At 35.2% G+C, this 14,927-nt stretch overlaps 1 protein-coding gene and 1 long non-coding RNA gene across 11 annotated transcripts in view; one reads left to right on the top strand and one right to left on the bottom strand.

The window, feature by feature from the left end:
* Positions 1-13,335, top strand: part of LOC102147447 (uncharacterized) — a 40,640-nt gene extending 27,305 nt beyond the window's left edge. Inside the window, exon 3 of the long non-coding RNA XR_002802605.2 lies at positions 11,111-13,335. This is a non-coding gene — a long non-coding RNA (uncharacterized lncRNA). The remainder of the gene's footprint in view (positions 1-11,110) is intronic.
* Positions 1-14,927, bottom strand: part of FYB1 (FYN binding protein 1) — a 159,087-nt gene that overhangs the window by 4,718 nt on the left and 139,442 nt on the right. For all 10 annotated transcript variants that reach the window (XR_289206.4, XR_011430135.1, XR_011430132.1 and 7 more), the window contains 4 exons: positions 13,676-13,742; positions 10,893-10,983; positions 10,040-10,202; positions 2,116-2,149 (listed from right to left, as the gene is read on the bottom strand). Coding sequence is in view for 3 of the 10 variants with exons in the window: in XM_070245888.1 (XP_070101989.1) it covers positions 2,116-2,149; positions 10,040-10,202; positions 10,893-10,983; positions 13,676-13,742 (355 nt within the window). In the remaining 7 variants the exon portion in view is untranslated. The remainder of the gene's footprint in view (positions 1-2,115; positions 2,150-10,039; positions 10,203-10,892; positions 10,984-13,675; positions 13,743-14,927) is intronic.

Genomic DNA, 14,927 nt, shown 5'->3' with positions numbered 1-14,927 from the left:
CCCAACCGTGAGCCCAGCACACAGCTGTGCTTGGTAATAAGTGTTCAAAAAATCATGGCGTGATACTCTACAGGGGGTGCTAATTCAAAACTGTAATGGATTCTTTATATCCATTAATATCAGATTTATACTTTCACTTGAACTTCAAACGCTGAATGAAATACAATAATATTTGGCACAGGAAATGGGTACATCATTTTCACATGTTTCTAATTATAATTTGTAAATATTGACTACAAAATATATGATATTAGTTACAAAATAAGTAGCCAAGATATGGTTAGTATGGTGATTCTTTTTTTTTTTAAGATGGCATCTGAGCTAACATCTGTTGCCAATCTTCTTTTTTTTCCCTCTTTTTCTCCCCAAAGCCCCTGGTACATAGTTGTATATTCTAGTTGTAGGTCCTTCTGGCTCTGCTATGTGGGATGCTGCCTCAGCGTGGCCTTCTGAGTGGTGCCATATCCGTGCCCAGGATCTGAACCAGCAGAAACTCTGGGCCACCGAAGCAGAGTGCCAGAACTTAACTACTCGGCCCTGGGGCTGGCCCCAGTATGGTGATTCTTACATAGAGAATTCTAAAAATATTTATGCTTATAGGTAACATCCATAATAGTAGTTCTGGCTACTTTTACACATTTTGGGTTTTACCTAGCCCTGAATCTTTAGCGAAATACTCTGTTCTACCCACACACTGAGTCCCTCCTATGTACCAGGAGACACAAATATGAATGAGACACAAGCTTTGATTTCAAGCAGTTATAATCTAATGGAAGAGAGACTGATACAGAAGTAATTAAAATAAAAAATATTATAAATATTAACATAGCCTTGAAACGTAGGATACAGTTTCAAAGTTCAGAAATGTAAGGTGACTTTGTCACTTAGACCAGACCCACTTTTGGTTCCTGTACCAGCTCTGTGCTTTCATCCTGGAAGCAGCAGCAGGCCCTTCAGATTGCTGCCAACTGCAGCAGATGCTGTGAGTTCCCTATGTCTTCTGTTTGGATCTTTTCTCTATTGAGGGAGGGTTTGGCTAACGGAAATCTGATTCAAATGCAAGCAGGAGAGATTTTCCTATCATTCATTCAATAAACATTTATTAAGTATTCACTTCAATAGGTGGTGAACCAACAATTACTTAGGACGCTTTCTAAATTCTCTCTTAATCATCCTGTAGTATCACTGATGAAGATGTTGTCCTATTATTTGCCTCATATTCTTTCCTTGAAATTTGTATCTTTCATAGAATAAAACCTATTGAAAAGTTCCATGTCTATCAGCATGACTAATGCTCTGAGGAAAGTAAATTATGGTTATTTTTCTTTTGACTCTACTAGTTTGCTGACAGAGCGCTTAACATTGATTTGTCTCTTCCTGATTGGTGTCTGGTTGTTCATGGATCCAGTTTGTGAATCCTTCTTGATGTTTTTCTTATGCCAAATTCTGTGACTCTTTGTATTGGTATATGACCTAGCCTGAAATGGAGCTCATTCTTACACAGTTTCTTTGGAACAGAATCTTATAGTGTTTCGGGGAATTCTACAGCACAATAGTACCACACTGTGACAACATCTTATTCATAAGAAGAGAAGAATCATTGACTACTATCTGTTTTCTGGCATGCTTCCAAAAAAGGCAACTTAATTCTCTACTATGCCTGGTGTGAGTAAAGAAAATTCCTCAATTAGGGGTTGGACTGTAAACTGTTAACAGGTGATATTAGCACCGACTGTGTAGACACTAATTGGTCCCTGATTAATTCAATTCAACTGACTGCATTAATCAGCAAGTGACATGCAAAGTAGTAATGGAAGCGTTAGTGACTTTGACTTGTCTGTCTCTGTTTGCAATATCTGTCTCCAATGAATATATAAAGCCGTGAACTATAGAATCATGAATGAAAAGGACTTCTTGCCTTTTTAAAAGAGTAACACTTTACGAAAACCTTAACTTTATTACGGACACTACTATATTGATATTTGTATAACATACTGTTTTAAAATTGATTTAAGATAATTCAGTAGATTATATTATTTAACTGACATTAGGAATATTTCTTAAAAAACAGCATAAAGTTCCTTTTACAAATGTAGTAGAAGAAAATGGGCTTACTTGTCTATCAAGTGACTCCGAAGGACATAACCATCTGTGAAAGAAAAAGGAAAACATTTTTATTAATAGAGCAGACTTGAAAAATCTTTACTATTTAAAGAACATGAAATAAAATTGATATAATGTTATGATATGATATAATATTTAATAATTTTATCTCTCTCCAAACATGATCCATTTTCTCACTTGTGTCTACTCTTCCTCCTCTCTTTCTTCTCCTTTCTCTCTCTCCCTAACATCTTTTTTCCTTCATTCCTCTTTTCCTGCTTAAATAAAAAAAAATTTCTTCTTTAAGCTACTACAGGTTGTAGCACAAATTTCTTTCAAATTTTAATCTATTTCTTCAAGGTGTTCCTCATGCGACCCAGTTTTAGAAAGAATTGAATAAGCATACTTTCTCCAATAGCAAAAGTAGTTCATAAGTAGGTATTTTAATTAGCACCAGATCTAAGGCTTGACTTTTCAAATTTTATTGTATTGAGCAGAGTCAGAACTGCTTTCAGATGCCAATCATCTAGGGGCTCCTTGCGAGCACGCATCCTAAATGGTCTCAAAGTAACTCGCATGTTCAGTGTGCAGGTCTTCCTCTACTGCTTTTGCCATTTGACAGAGTATCAGCATTTGCCTTCATCTTTCAGGGAACAAAAGCATTATTAGAACACATACCAGGAATTATAGTGATTCTTGGTGAAGTAGAAAATAGACCATATTTTATGCAAGAAAACTAAAATTTTTTTGAGCCCCTACTGTTTCCCCTAATTGTGCAAAGTATTCCAAAGAAAAAATATGGACTATTTTTCTTGAGAAAATGTCTGCTGACATCAAATTAATATTACTAACCTTTGGAATTATTCGTTTTGTGTTAGCACCTAAATTCTGTTGTGTGCTTGAGATTAGCACCATTTACTGTCTTGTCAATACAGCCTCTCAATCATTTCTCTCATTAGTCAATCTATTGGTCTTGGTCCACTTTAGATCTAGTTTTGGTTCTAAATCAGAGTAACTGTGTAAAAAATTATAAACCAGGAAGCTCATAAGCAAAGATTAATACAAATGATAATAAACATATTTAAGTCATATTGCTGTTGATTTAACATGAAAAAAAATTTTTTTTACATTAGGATCATGTAACTGAAATTGTAGATTAAAACGTAAGAAAATGAACTTTCCCTTGCAATATTCGAGGGTAAAAAAACTCCACCAAAATAATTTATCAAGAAGTTCACAACTTTTTAATGAAAACTGTTCATAAGCATTGTATTTGGAAAGGAAAGAAAGCTATCCTTGAATTCGTGTGGTGGGGAAGTAATGAAGCACGTGTCGAAATGACAGGTGTGCAGCAAAGTAACATTTTACTCAGACTATGAGAAATTAGAACTTGTTATGTCTTCTTTTTTATTTCAATTAAAGCAAAAGTAGCAAAAATTATCACTGTGAAGAAATCTAGAATTAATATCTATGATCCTTGGGTAACCTCTGATATCACAATTCTTTCATTCATTTTATGGTAACAGACATTAAAAAATCAAGGCATATATCATAATTTAATACAATTTTTTGAAGGGGATAAGCTCATCTCTAGCAAATTTAATTCTATGTGACTCTCAAGAGACAAAATCCATGCAGATAACAAGGTTTTTGAATACATTGTGGATTTTGTATCCAGGTTCCAATAATTGCAATCTGTCCTTACCTGGACTTAGCTAAAACAAAATGTGAACAGTTCTTTACAGACAGTAATAATCACAAACTGTATTTTCCCTAGTTAAAATTGGTGGTTCTGTTTTCATTTTGAATTTTCTCTTAAAAAGAATTGAACAATAAAACAACACAATAGTGTTTCCATGATACATTCATCTTTATGTTAATAATTTAAAAATAACGACGTTTATGAACTGTAGCCTTTCACAGTGAAATCAATCTCACTGTGAGGTGTTTGGGCTTTGTGGAGTCTCCTAACAAAAATTAGAAGGTAGAAAATTAGAGAAGTGTATAATAAATTAGAAAATATTGCCAGAGACTGGAATTTTTCTATTTTTCTATCACCAAATATATATATATATATATATATATATATATATATATATATATATATTAAAATCTTTAGAAGATTAAAAGAAATAAAGTCCAAAACAAAGAGAACATATTCACCATTTTTGGAAATTAAAGGTTTTCATTTTCCTATGCTTTTAGGTAATCTACTTTTTAAAACTCAATTAGGCTAAAATTGTGCAGACCTGGGTAAAACACTATCTGTAGTCAAGCACTAAAACAGTCCTTTATATGACCAAGGTTAACAAGTCACGATATATAGCCTAATTACCTAACTTCACAATATTAATTATAAAAATTGTCTTCTTTTAGATTCTCAAACCCCTGTTACATTTCCGCCTATATCTTGCCTGCTCAAGAATCTTAAGGAACAGCTTGTTTGAAGGTCTTTTGTTGCTCTTTTGAATGCTCTCTTTTGTTGAATGCTCCATTGTTGCTGTTGTTGTTGTGTGTGTGAGATACATAAACACCAATGGTTGTGAATGTTATTTAAGAAAAATGCATCAAGGAGATGGAGTGTAGGCTGGTACTGTGCTGCTCTATTTTAGTTCCCTGAAATGATGTGATAATTTGGGGCTCATTAGCTATAAAATCACACTTAGATAGCATTTTTACATGGTTAATGACTTTTAATACAGCATAAGTTTTGCTGTCTAGTACCTTTAAAAATCTCTGCTAAAACTTCATTCTTTAAGAGCATGATTCACGACAATGTCAAAACAAGTGACTTACCATGAATTTTTATATAGTCTTTCCATTATAGTTCCTAGAAATAAACCTTTTTGCAGTAAGAAAAATGCTCTCTTTGCTCACGTGTTCCATGTACATTCATCATAGGGAATATTAAGGGAGAATACAAACAAACAAAATAAATGAAAAAACTCATCATGGTTCTGTACCATGTAGAATGGCTGCCATGTTTAATTCATCCTATAATATGGGTGCTGGCACACCAGAGATCCTCATGCATAAGATGAAATTATTATTTAGAAACCTCACATTCATAGAGCAGAACACAGTGGCTTGAAACAAATGTTTTGAAATATGTGGTAGGGTAAAGCTAGTTAAGAAAATAACACCCACCCCTCATATGTGCCAATTAAATTTCTTCTCAAAACGTTTGCTTGCTCCAGTGCAGGTGTGTCCCAGGACAAATGACTCATCTTTCAGAAGGGTGTTGTAAATATAAAATTAACAAGGAAATACGAAAGTATCTTTGGAAAAATGGAAAATATCTTTGTTCTAATATTTTCAAATTCTCAAATGACAACTTTTAGTATTTCCTTATTACTGCGTTTGTTGTGAGCCAGTCCAGAGATAAAGCTAAACTTACTCAATTTGTCCTCATGCAGTTTAAAAACAATTGAAATCATATGGCACAGATTTATTCAGGCAAGTGGAACAGCGTCCACCTTCAAGGGAAAATGCTCATAATATAACAGAAAGATAAAACAAAATGCAATGTCTAATACTGAATATAAATTATTATCCTAGTTTTAGAAAAATGTTCTCTCTCCCACTCTTCTCTCTCTCTCTCCTTATTTCTAGGGCTTCAAATCGAGTGATTTTTTTAAATATCTGAATTAAAAAATTTTCTTCAATGAGCATGTGTTGTTTTAAAATTGAAAACAAAATTGCTTTAGCAAAGAAATGAGCAATTGGAGAATAAGTCAGTTCATGTCTCATTCCACACTTTTTGTAGAAAATTTTCCTCCAGTGACAGGAGGTGGGAAAACTCACAGCTATGAGACATCGAGTTGTGGAATATTCGCAAATATTAGCAAGAAATTCTAAACATTTGGGAACATGCCAGAAATACATATTTAAGATCTCAACGCCGATGCAATATGTGCTTCCATGAGTCAGCGGGTGAGACTTGATCGAACGTGATAATGCCGGTAAAAGTGGCTGGTACTCTTCTCCACAATAGGAAGGCATAATTTTTAATGTTTTAGCCTCTAATTTCTATCATTACCAACCGTAGTTTAAGCAAGCTATTTCCTTTACTTTGATGGATTAAAGAAGAATGGAGAGTAAGGAAAATGTTAGGGTCACTGAGGTGTTGGATTGCAAATGCCTTTGCTGCTCATCAGAAGACGTAGAAATAAGGAACTGAAAGATTTAGAGGCTCCTAAATGATACCCAACAAGCGAAACACATTACTGAGGCCAAGGGGGGAACTTCTGTCTTCTAACCAGTTAAACTAATCAACAGACTTCTTCCTGTGAGTGTCGAAATGTCAGCCCTTCATCTGCTTATCCAACCGCAATCTCCAAATTGTTACATTCAATTCAGTAAGCCCCAAACAAGGTGGTGGGCACTGTAGAAGGTATTGGCAATACAACGTTGAGAACACTTCACTGAAGTTACTCTCAAGCTGGGCGTCTAATAAGGATAATAGTTAAGTAGATAAAACAATTATGGACAATTACAGCAACAGAAGTGGGAGGACGGTGGAGCAGGGGAGAGATTCATTGTGATGGGGTGCTGGGGAGTGGAGATGAGTGTGCTTCCAATTTTAGATGACAACTGGATTGTTTTTAATGGACAATTATGGGTGCTCCAAGTAGAATAAAATAGCATAGAAGGATGAAATAGTATAATTTATTCAAGGAATGACAAGTAGTTTGTATTTCTGGAGTGTCATTTGCAGATGGGAAATAGTTGATAAGGGTGAGGCTAGATCAAAGAGTTTTACGTATTAGCCTAAAGACTTTGTGTTTTTAAATTTTTATTTTTTCCTTTTTCTCCCCAAAGCCCCCCGGTACATAGTTGTGTATTCTTCGTTGTGGGTTCTTCTAGTTGTGGCATGTGGGACGCTGCCTCAGCGTGGTCTGATGAGCAGTGCCATGTCCGCGCCCAGGATTCGAACCAACGAAACACTGGGCCGCCTGCAGCGGAGCACGCGAACTTAACCGCTCGGCCACAGGGCCAGCCCCAAGACTTTGTGTTTTCAAAAGTAATATTTGAGTAACAGTGTGGTGACTGGATTGGCTGAGAGTAAGGGTAGGGTAGACATAGCATTTGAAAGGCTATTGTAACAATCTAGGTGGGGAGAGTTAAATCTATAAAATAATCATCTCAAATTCTATAGAGGTATGTGATGAATGGATCAGAAATTAAGAAAACTAAGAATGCCAAGGATAAAGTTCAAGGAAGGAATAAGCAGGAGGTTTATAAAAATTAAGAAGAGCAGGAGGTTTGGAAAAATAAAAGTGAAACTAAGCAGCTATGATAATTAAATCTTGGAATAATGCTTAACTTGAAAGGCAATAGCGGATGCTCTTGGTGGCCCCCGCAGACACATTTACTCTACTACTTCAGTGCCTTTTGGTTCAACTTCCAACTGAGAGCACTTGTATTTTTCACATTTTTTTGCTAATAGCTTTTTCTCTGGTTTCCAGAACTCTCTTTGTCAACTTACTCAGTATCCTGAATGACTCACCACCTGCCCAGGTGTAGGCTTCAATTCCTGATGGACAGCAGTTGATGTATAAATACCCTAAGTTGTTTACAACTTGGATGGGACAACACTGCCACTCCGAGTTTCCAACTGGATTAAACTCCATTATCCAAGTGGTAACTTTTTTGATAACAAGACTTTTTTGGCTGCCTTCCCTTCCCTGTCTACTTCAACACTTGCCTATGGATGTTTTCCAGAATCACCTCCCAAATGGGGAAGCCAAACTAAGACAAAGTCCATCCCAAAGAAAGTGTTTAAATAAAAAACATCGTGTACACAAGTGCTACCAATATCATCATCTGGTCTCCATCCCATTCAAGATGGACCCCCAAACCAACTAAGAATTGGATTAGTTACCCGTGAGCTTGGGAATCATAAAGTACCTTGGTAGTGCAGCAGGCAAAAAAATGATAAAAGTTACATGGAAGCCTTATTGTTATCTACCAGGATTTAATGTAGTGTTTTCCATCTCCCATTTTTAACAGATGATAAATTCTAAGAGGACAAGAGCCCTCCAGTATTCATAACGGTATTTAGAATTATTGATATCCAAAAAGGAAATGATAGCAGATTACAAAATTATCCCTGAATGACTGCTGCTTTTCCTCATTCTTAAGGTCCACTGGTTCTTAGGAAGATATGACTCTTGTCTGAATATCTGTTTCTGGTATTGTATCTATTCCTGCTCATCTATATCTATACATGTTTGTTGATGAGGTCATTTACATCCTGTTACTCAGAGTGTGTTCCACAGACCAGCAGCATCAATGACCTGGGAGCTTGGTAAAATGCAGAAAGTCACACCTCACCTCAGACCTACTGAATTAGAATCTGAGGTTTTAACGAGATCATGATGTGATGTGTATGTACTTTGAAGTTGAGGAACATCGCTCTAGATGGGATTTGTTGCTAAAGACAGGAGTCTCAGGACAGTGTGGCAAGATGTGTCTGAAACTTGTGCACTAGAGAAAGGTCCACATGACAAGTACTAGGACAATTCTCTGTTGCGAAAAATGTGAAGTAATTTGGAAAGTAGAGAAAGAAAAGATATCATTTAGACCTACCACCCTAATCAGCCACTAATAATATTTTAGTTTAGTTTCTTTTATTTACGTAACTTTTTAGCATGACTGTAAGTACCACCCTACATTAAGCAGGCTTCTTATTTTCTCTTACTACTGTGTCATGAGAATTTCCTCGCATTATTGTCATAATCATCACGTGAAATATTCAATTTGGTATATTCATCATAACTTATTTAATCATTTTTACATTTTTTGAACATTTTCTAGATTTATGATGACCTTTCAATGCATATAGTTTTTCTGCATTTAAGGCTATTCCTTGGGATACATCCTCACAAATGGTAGTCTGAATGGGGGTTTTCTTTGTGTCCTGAAGGACCATCTCCACATTATCTCCAGTGAGCATCGAGTCTTAATGCTACACTACTCCTGTCTTTTATCCTTTGTACCACATTCCATTTTCTCCCTTTAAAAACCAGCCACACCTCCTCCATTGTAACTTTAGATCCATTTTCCCCACCCTTGAGTCACTGTGTTTTATTCTTAAAACTCCATTTCAGTTCCTGTCCCTGAGTCACCTTCCTGTCATTAAAATTCAACTCAGAGTTCATGTTTTCCATACAGACCAACCGAGCTGAGATGGGAGCAGCCATGCTGGCTATCCAATTTTAAATATAGGACAACATAATTTTGAACTACTCTGCCCTGGACTATAAATGAAATAAGCTTCCTTTTAAAACTTGACAAAAACATTTCCATCTGTCAGCTTTAATAGCTGATAAAGTCAAAGAGGACAGGACTCTCTTGTATTTATTTGGAATAGTATGTTGTATTAGCGTTTCCAAAAAGGAAACGCAAACAAGTGAATTTGCAAGGTAGGGAAACTGGAAATTCTAGGTGTGACATATGCTATATGATTCCAAAACTAGGCCAGAGCAAGAGCCACTCACCACTTTAGCACAGTGGTTCTCACTTTAGGGTACACAAGAACAAGCTAGCGAAGAAGTTATGATCACAGATTCCATCTGACCCTCAGAGTTCATGACTCATGACTCAGCCAGTCAAGGATGAGTCCAGGCAACTGCAATTTCAATACACATACAAGGGTTCTCTGATGCTGGTGGTCTGTGGGACTGCATTTTGAGAACCACTAATCTGGCATTACCTTGGCACCATAGTGCCAAATATAGCAAACGGGAAATGAAAAAAGATTAAAATAAAATACATTGATCTCAGCACAGTAAGATCTTCAGTTTCTTAATGTTTTCCACAATTCACAAAACATAGGGCAAAAAGAGTTAAGAAAAACAGGGGTGATTACTAAAACTTGTCTGGTTGTTAAATTCTGGAGTGCCGTATCTATGAAGAGTAAGCAGCGACTTACATTTTCCTTCTTCGTTCCTGCAGAGAACTTTTGTATCGTCTGTGTTTTGTATAACCTCAAGAGCTTCACCAGGCTTGACCTGTAGCTCTCTGGTCCCCCACTTTTTAGAAGACAAGGAAGCTGCAACTTTGGTTGAATATAGGACTCGAATTTCACCATCATACTGGAAAAATAAAGAAATACTTTTATATTATCAGTTGATGGGTATCATAAAAGTATTCATTGATGACAGGTTTATTAAGAAAGTCTTTGACAAATAAATAGTTTCTTATTTTCAAAAGATAATGTAAGAGCATTGAAGAAAATTTTTGGTGGTAAAGTCACTTATAACCTCAAGAATCTAACATAGTAATTATTTTTAAAAAGTAAAAAGAATTTTTTAAAGTTTAAGGTGGGCACGTGTTGATTTGATACACTTATAAATTGCAAAATGATTACCACCTTAGCTTTAGCTGCCACCTCTGTCACCTCACATAATTACCATTTCTTTTTTGTGGTCACAAATGGCAGGATCTCCTTTTTTCTCATGGCTGAACAGCATTTCATTATATATATGCCATATCTTTTTTTGTCCATCCTAACTATTTTTGGATTACCATCTTACCAAGGTTCAAAGGACAGCTAAATTTTGATGACTATCTTGGTATATATATTGTGCATGTATGACGGTCTGGTTAATTTATTATAGAAATAAATTTAAATCTAAAGTAAATTTTGCAGAAAATAAAGGAATTACGATGGACAACTGTGATGTTGATAATTACACTTTTAAAATGTTCATTTTGGTACTTAAAAAATCATCTTGTTTCTCACTAGTGACTTGAACTTTGTATGATATTTAAATAAGATGTACTTTAAATTTTTTCCTGAAGTCTTTTTCTTCTTTTTCCTGCTTTTTTAGCTTCTTAGGGTCTTTTTCTTCTGTCTTGGCTTTGACTCCTTGGCTAGGATGACAGAACACATAAAATCACATTTCGTTTCAAAAAGATAAGAAGAATAGTATATAATAAAGACTTAAGTCATAACATTAAATTTTTGTTAAATTTTGTTTTCAATTAATTTTTTCCTTAGAAATCCACTACATTCACTGTAAGAAATGACATTTCATAATGCAGAAAGGATCCGTCAAGAGACTACAGATTATGAATTAAAATGGAGGTAAGAAATCATCTATTTTGTTGAATCACAGAAAATCACTTGGTTATACCTCAAGCATAGTTACATCTCAGTGGTTTCATACGATTCAACCTCTTCTGGAACCTCTATATGTTTCAGTCCTTCTTAGATAATTCAATGGCTTGGCCAATGCCAATGGTTTATCAAGTTTATGTATATGTTAGTTTTTTCATATCTACTTAAAATGGAGCCAAGGTAGGAGGCAGGAAATGTTGATTAATAAAAAATCTTACATAAGAGTTAAGATTTTAGATATTATAAAAAGGAGCTTCTTAATCATTTTGTCAGTTGTCCCTTTCGTGTGTGTGTGTGAGAGAAAGAGAGAGTGGGCAAACATATTCTAAATGCTTTGATCAGTTATGGATTTAACAGTTTTTAAAAAACTCTAGGGTCTAGAAATATGTATGTATATATGTGTATATATGTGTATATATATAGTTGGTATCTACAAACCAACTGGACTAAAGTCAATTATCATAAGAAAGGTGAATAAGCCTAAGATAGTGATTCTCCAGCTTGGCTGCATATAGGATCACCTGGAAAGCTTTAAAAAAATGCCACTGTCCTTGCCAAATTCCTAGAAATTCTAATTAAATTAAATTAATTTTAAATTCTAATTAGTTAGACTGAGTTGGATCCAGGTACTGACATACATATTTTAAAAGCTCCCCAGGGGGTACTAATTTGCAACCAAGGTTGAGAACCATTCAATAAGGTTAAGTATGGATGTTAGGGAAAGGATGTGAATCTCTGCAGAAGGGAATTTAAGACATCAGAGCATTTGTGAATAATGGAAATTTTAACCACTGATATTAATTTTTCTTTAGATTACCTAAGATCAAGTTTTGTCTATAACTGATTTATTTAAAATGTTTGACTCTTAATTTTTGAGTCTTAGAGTTGAATGCACTCACAGTGAAATACATTAGCACAATATCCTCTTTTAGGTTCTGCGTCCTCCCTCAGCATCTCCTGTCTCACGGCACTCTGGGCAGCAGTAGAATTGCTGTCCCAGATTAGCACTCTGGAGCTACAAGACTATACATGAATGTTAAAAATACCCCACAAGTTCTCTTTGAAAATAATTTATTAAAATTTGTTTAAAAATGGAATACTATGTTAGAGAACATAAAATTGTCTCAAACTCTGAAAATGAGCAACAAGAAAAAAACCACTACATATCACATAAAGTTTAATCAGCTGGGGTTTATTTTGCTTGAAGAAAAGGGCCAATGTGTGACTATGGGTTCCTAGAGAGCTAGTCTGTGGAACGTGGTGGCATGTCTACAGCAATATGAAACAGAAAATTGCATTAAAAACTGTCATGGATAGAAGCAACTTTCTGATGGTGAGGAATATTAAAACAACATATTACTGGAGAAGATTAGATTTTCCTTTCCTGGAGAACTAGAAAAGGAAAATGATTCTCCTTTCATTTTTCTTGTTTATTTTGCCTGTCGAACTTGATCTTCATATATAAATGACAGCTATTTTTCCTTCAGTTTCTTTGATCTGGTAAAATTAGTCTAACAATCTTGGTAAAAAAGTAAATACTTAGGGTTCACGCATGCCTTTTTACCAGTACAGCTCAGAAGACAGCATTTATTGTATTCCGTTTATGTTACTTTCATCCTTTAACTAATCAAGTCCAAGATCTTTTTATTCACCTTTCTTTTTTCTTGAAAAAGCCACAGAGGTGGCCTTGCTTTCATACACAGTATGTATCAGATCATCTCACATTTTTATTGCAGTATACAAAGGCATCCTAAGAGTTTCCCTAAGAATTTTCTAAAGGTATTGCTTTTTTATGAGCTGAGCTTAAGAGATTTTCATACAATTTTTGCCTAAAATTAAATTGAAACCTTACGTGAGTTGAAGAATGTCCATATTCACTGTTGACCTTTTTTTTGAAATGTGAATGGAATCTTTGAGAATCTCTGATGCTTTTGTGAAAAAAGAGACGTAACCAAAAGTCCTTTTAAAACGCAAATCTTTTTTTCACAAAAGGAAACAATCTTGTGGAGGACACAGGAGGCTTGAACGAGGTGGGTGAGGGTTGAGATATAAACTAAGAAGTGTATTCAAGACAAAAAAGGTTTTGGGAAAAGAGTAAAAATAAAGGGAGGAGATGACTCAGTGAGATCAGTTGTGATCAGGCTGTCAAATGCTTTCCCAGTGAGTGAAGAAATGAACGCAGACGTCAGGCCAGAGGATAGTCGGGACAAGAAGCAGAACCGCTGGGAGAGGAGGAAGGGAAGGAAGAGAGAGGAGGGTGGGGAGCAGGATCAGAGCTACCCCCTCACTAACCTAGCAGAGACATAAGAGCTGGGACCAGGGAGAGGATGACAGGAACACAATCGCCCTCAGTAGACACACACCCCATCGGAGTTTTATTCCAGTTAAATTTTCTTGAACAACCTCATTTTCATTACTTCATTGTAATGAAAACGTTTTAATTACCTCAACTCTGCTGGTGGAGCAGGGAAATCGGAGGCATCCACGTCATCATAGACTTCATCTCCCATGTCTAACAAAAGACAAAATATCAAATGCGGAAACACCGTCAGTTTAAATTTTGATGTGAGTGTTCAATGATGTTTTCAATAAAAGATTGCTAAAGGACAACAAAAGAAGTTTTCCTGGTGCCTGGGTACATTTCTCTTGGAAGCATTATCAGTCCTTAAAGGGGAGAGGTTCTTATCTCCCTGGATACATGTGTTAAATTTCCCTCCAAAAAACCAGTGACTATGACTGTAACTGTTATTATCAGGGTTTTTTCCATTGGTGTTGGCCATTGATAGTAGGCACTGGAGATTGAAATTAAGGTTCTTATGGGATTTGGAGTGCTCTGATAATATATATCATTTTATTTATATGTTTATGTCTATGATTATGTCTTCTCTATTACCTATCTATTTATCTATCTACCTAACTTTTACTTTATAGTAATATTAGGAATGGCACCACCTTAAAATAAAAAGAATATTTCTATTAATGAGACACTTCTGATAACAGCAGGTATTGAGAATCAGTCTGGGTAGAAAGTTGCCACGACCTTAACTGGTTCAATGGTTTTTCCAATCTGTAGATATTTTTTTTCCTCTAGACTTCTTGTTAATAAACTCAGAAAGAATGCTTCTTTTCTGTACCTATTAAGTCGATCCACAGTAAAGTAAGCTGAAAAGATGACTTGTAGCGAGTATAAATGTTTTAAGGAATGACTATCATAGAAAGTTTAAATGCTCTCTGGTAATGGCAAGGATTTGATTTCCTTTAAAAATTCCCCCCTCTCTCTCTATATATAGGTATACAGTATATACAAATACTGTGTATATGTATAAATATATACATATGTGTGTGTGTGTGTATTCTCCCCCCTTTCAGGTTAATTAATTGCACAGGATAAAAGTTGCTCAGCTATTTGAGGAATCCATAATAAATCCATAAAAATATAACATATAATTCGTTTCCAGAAGGGGAAAAATTACTATTTCACGTGCATGCCCTTAAAACACACTTGAGAACAAAGGAAAATTAAAACAAAAAACATTTTTTTACCTAATTGATCACATTTGTTCCATTTTATACCTACTCTCTGTGGAGCTCTGTTTTTTGAATACTTTTTAAAATTATGGATTAATATGTAAGCACATGAGTTATTGATCAGTTTGAGTTAGTGCCTTATGTATTTTCAAATTGATGACGAAAAACA

Source organism: Equus caballus, chromosome 21 (genome assembly GCF_041296265.1).
Source record: "Equus caballus isolate H_3958 breed thoroughbred chromosome 21, TB-T2T, whole genome shotgun sequence".
NCBI lineage: Eukaryota > Metazoa > Chordata > Mammalia > Perissodactyla > Equidae > Equus > Equus caballus.
This window is presented reverse-complemented; position numbering and strand designations above follow the sequence as displayed.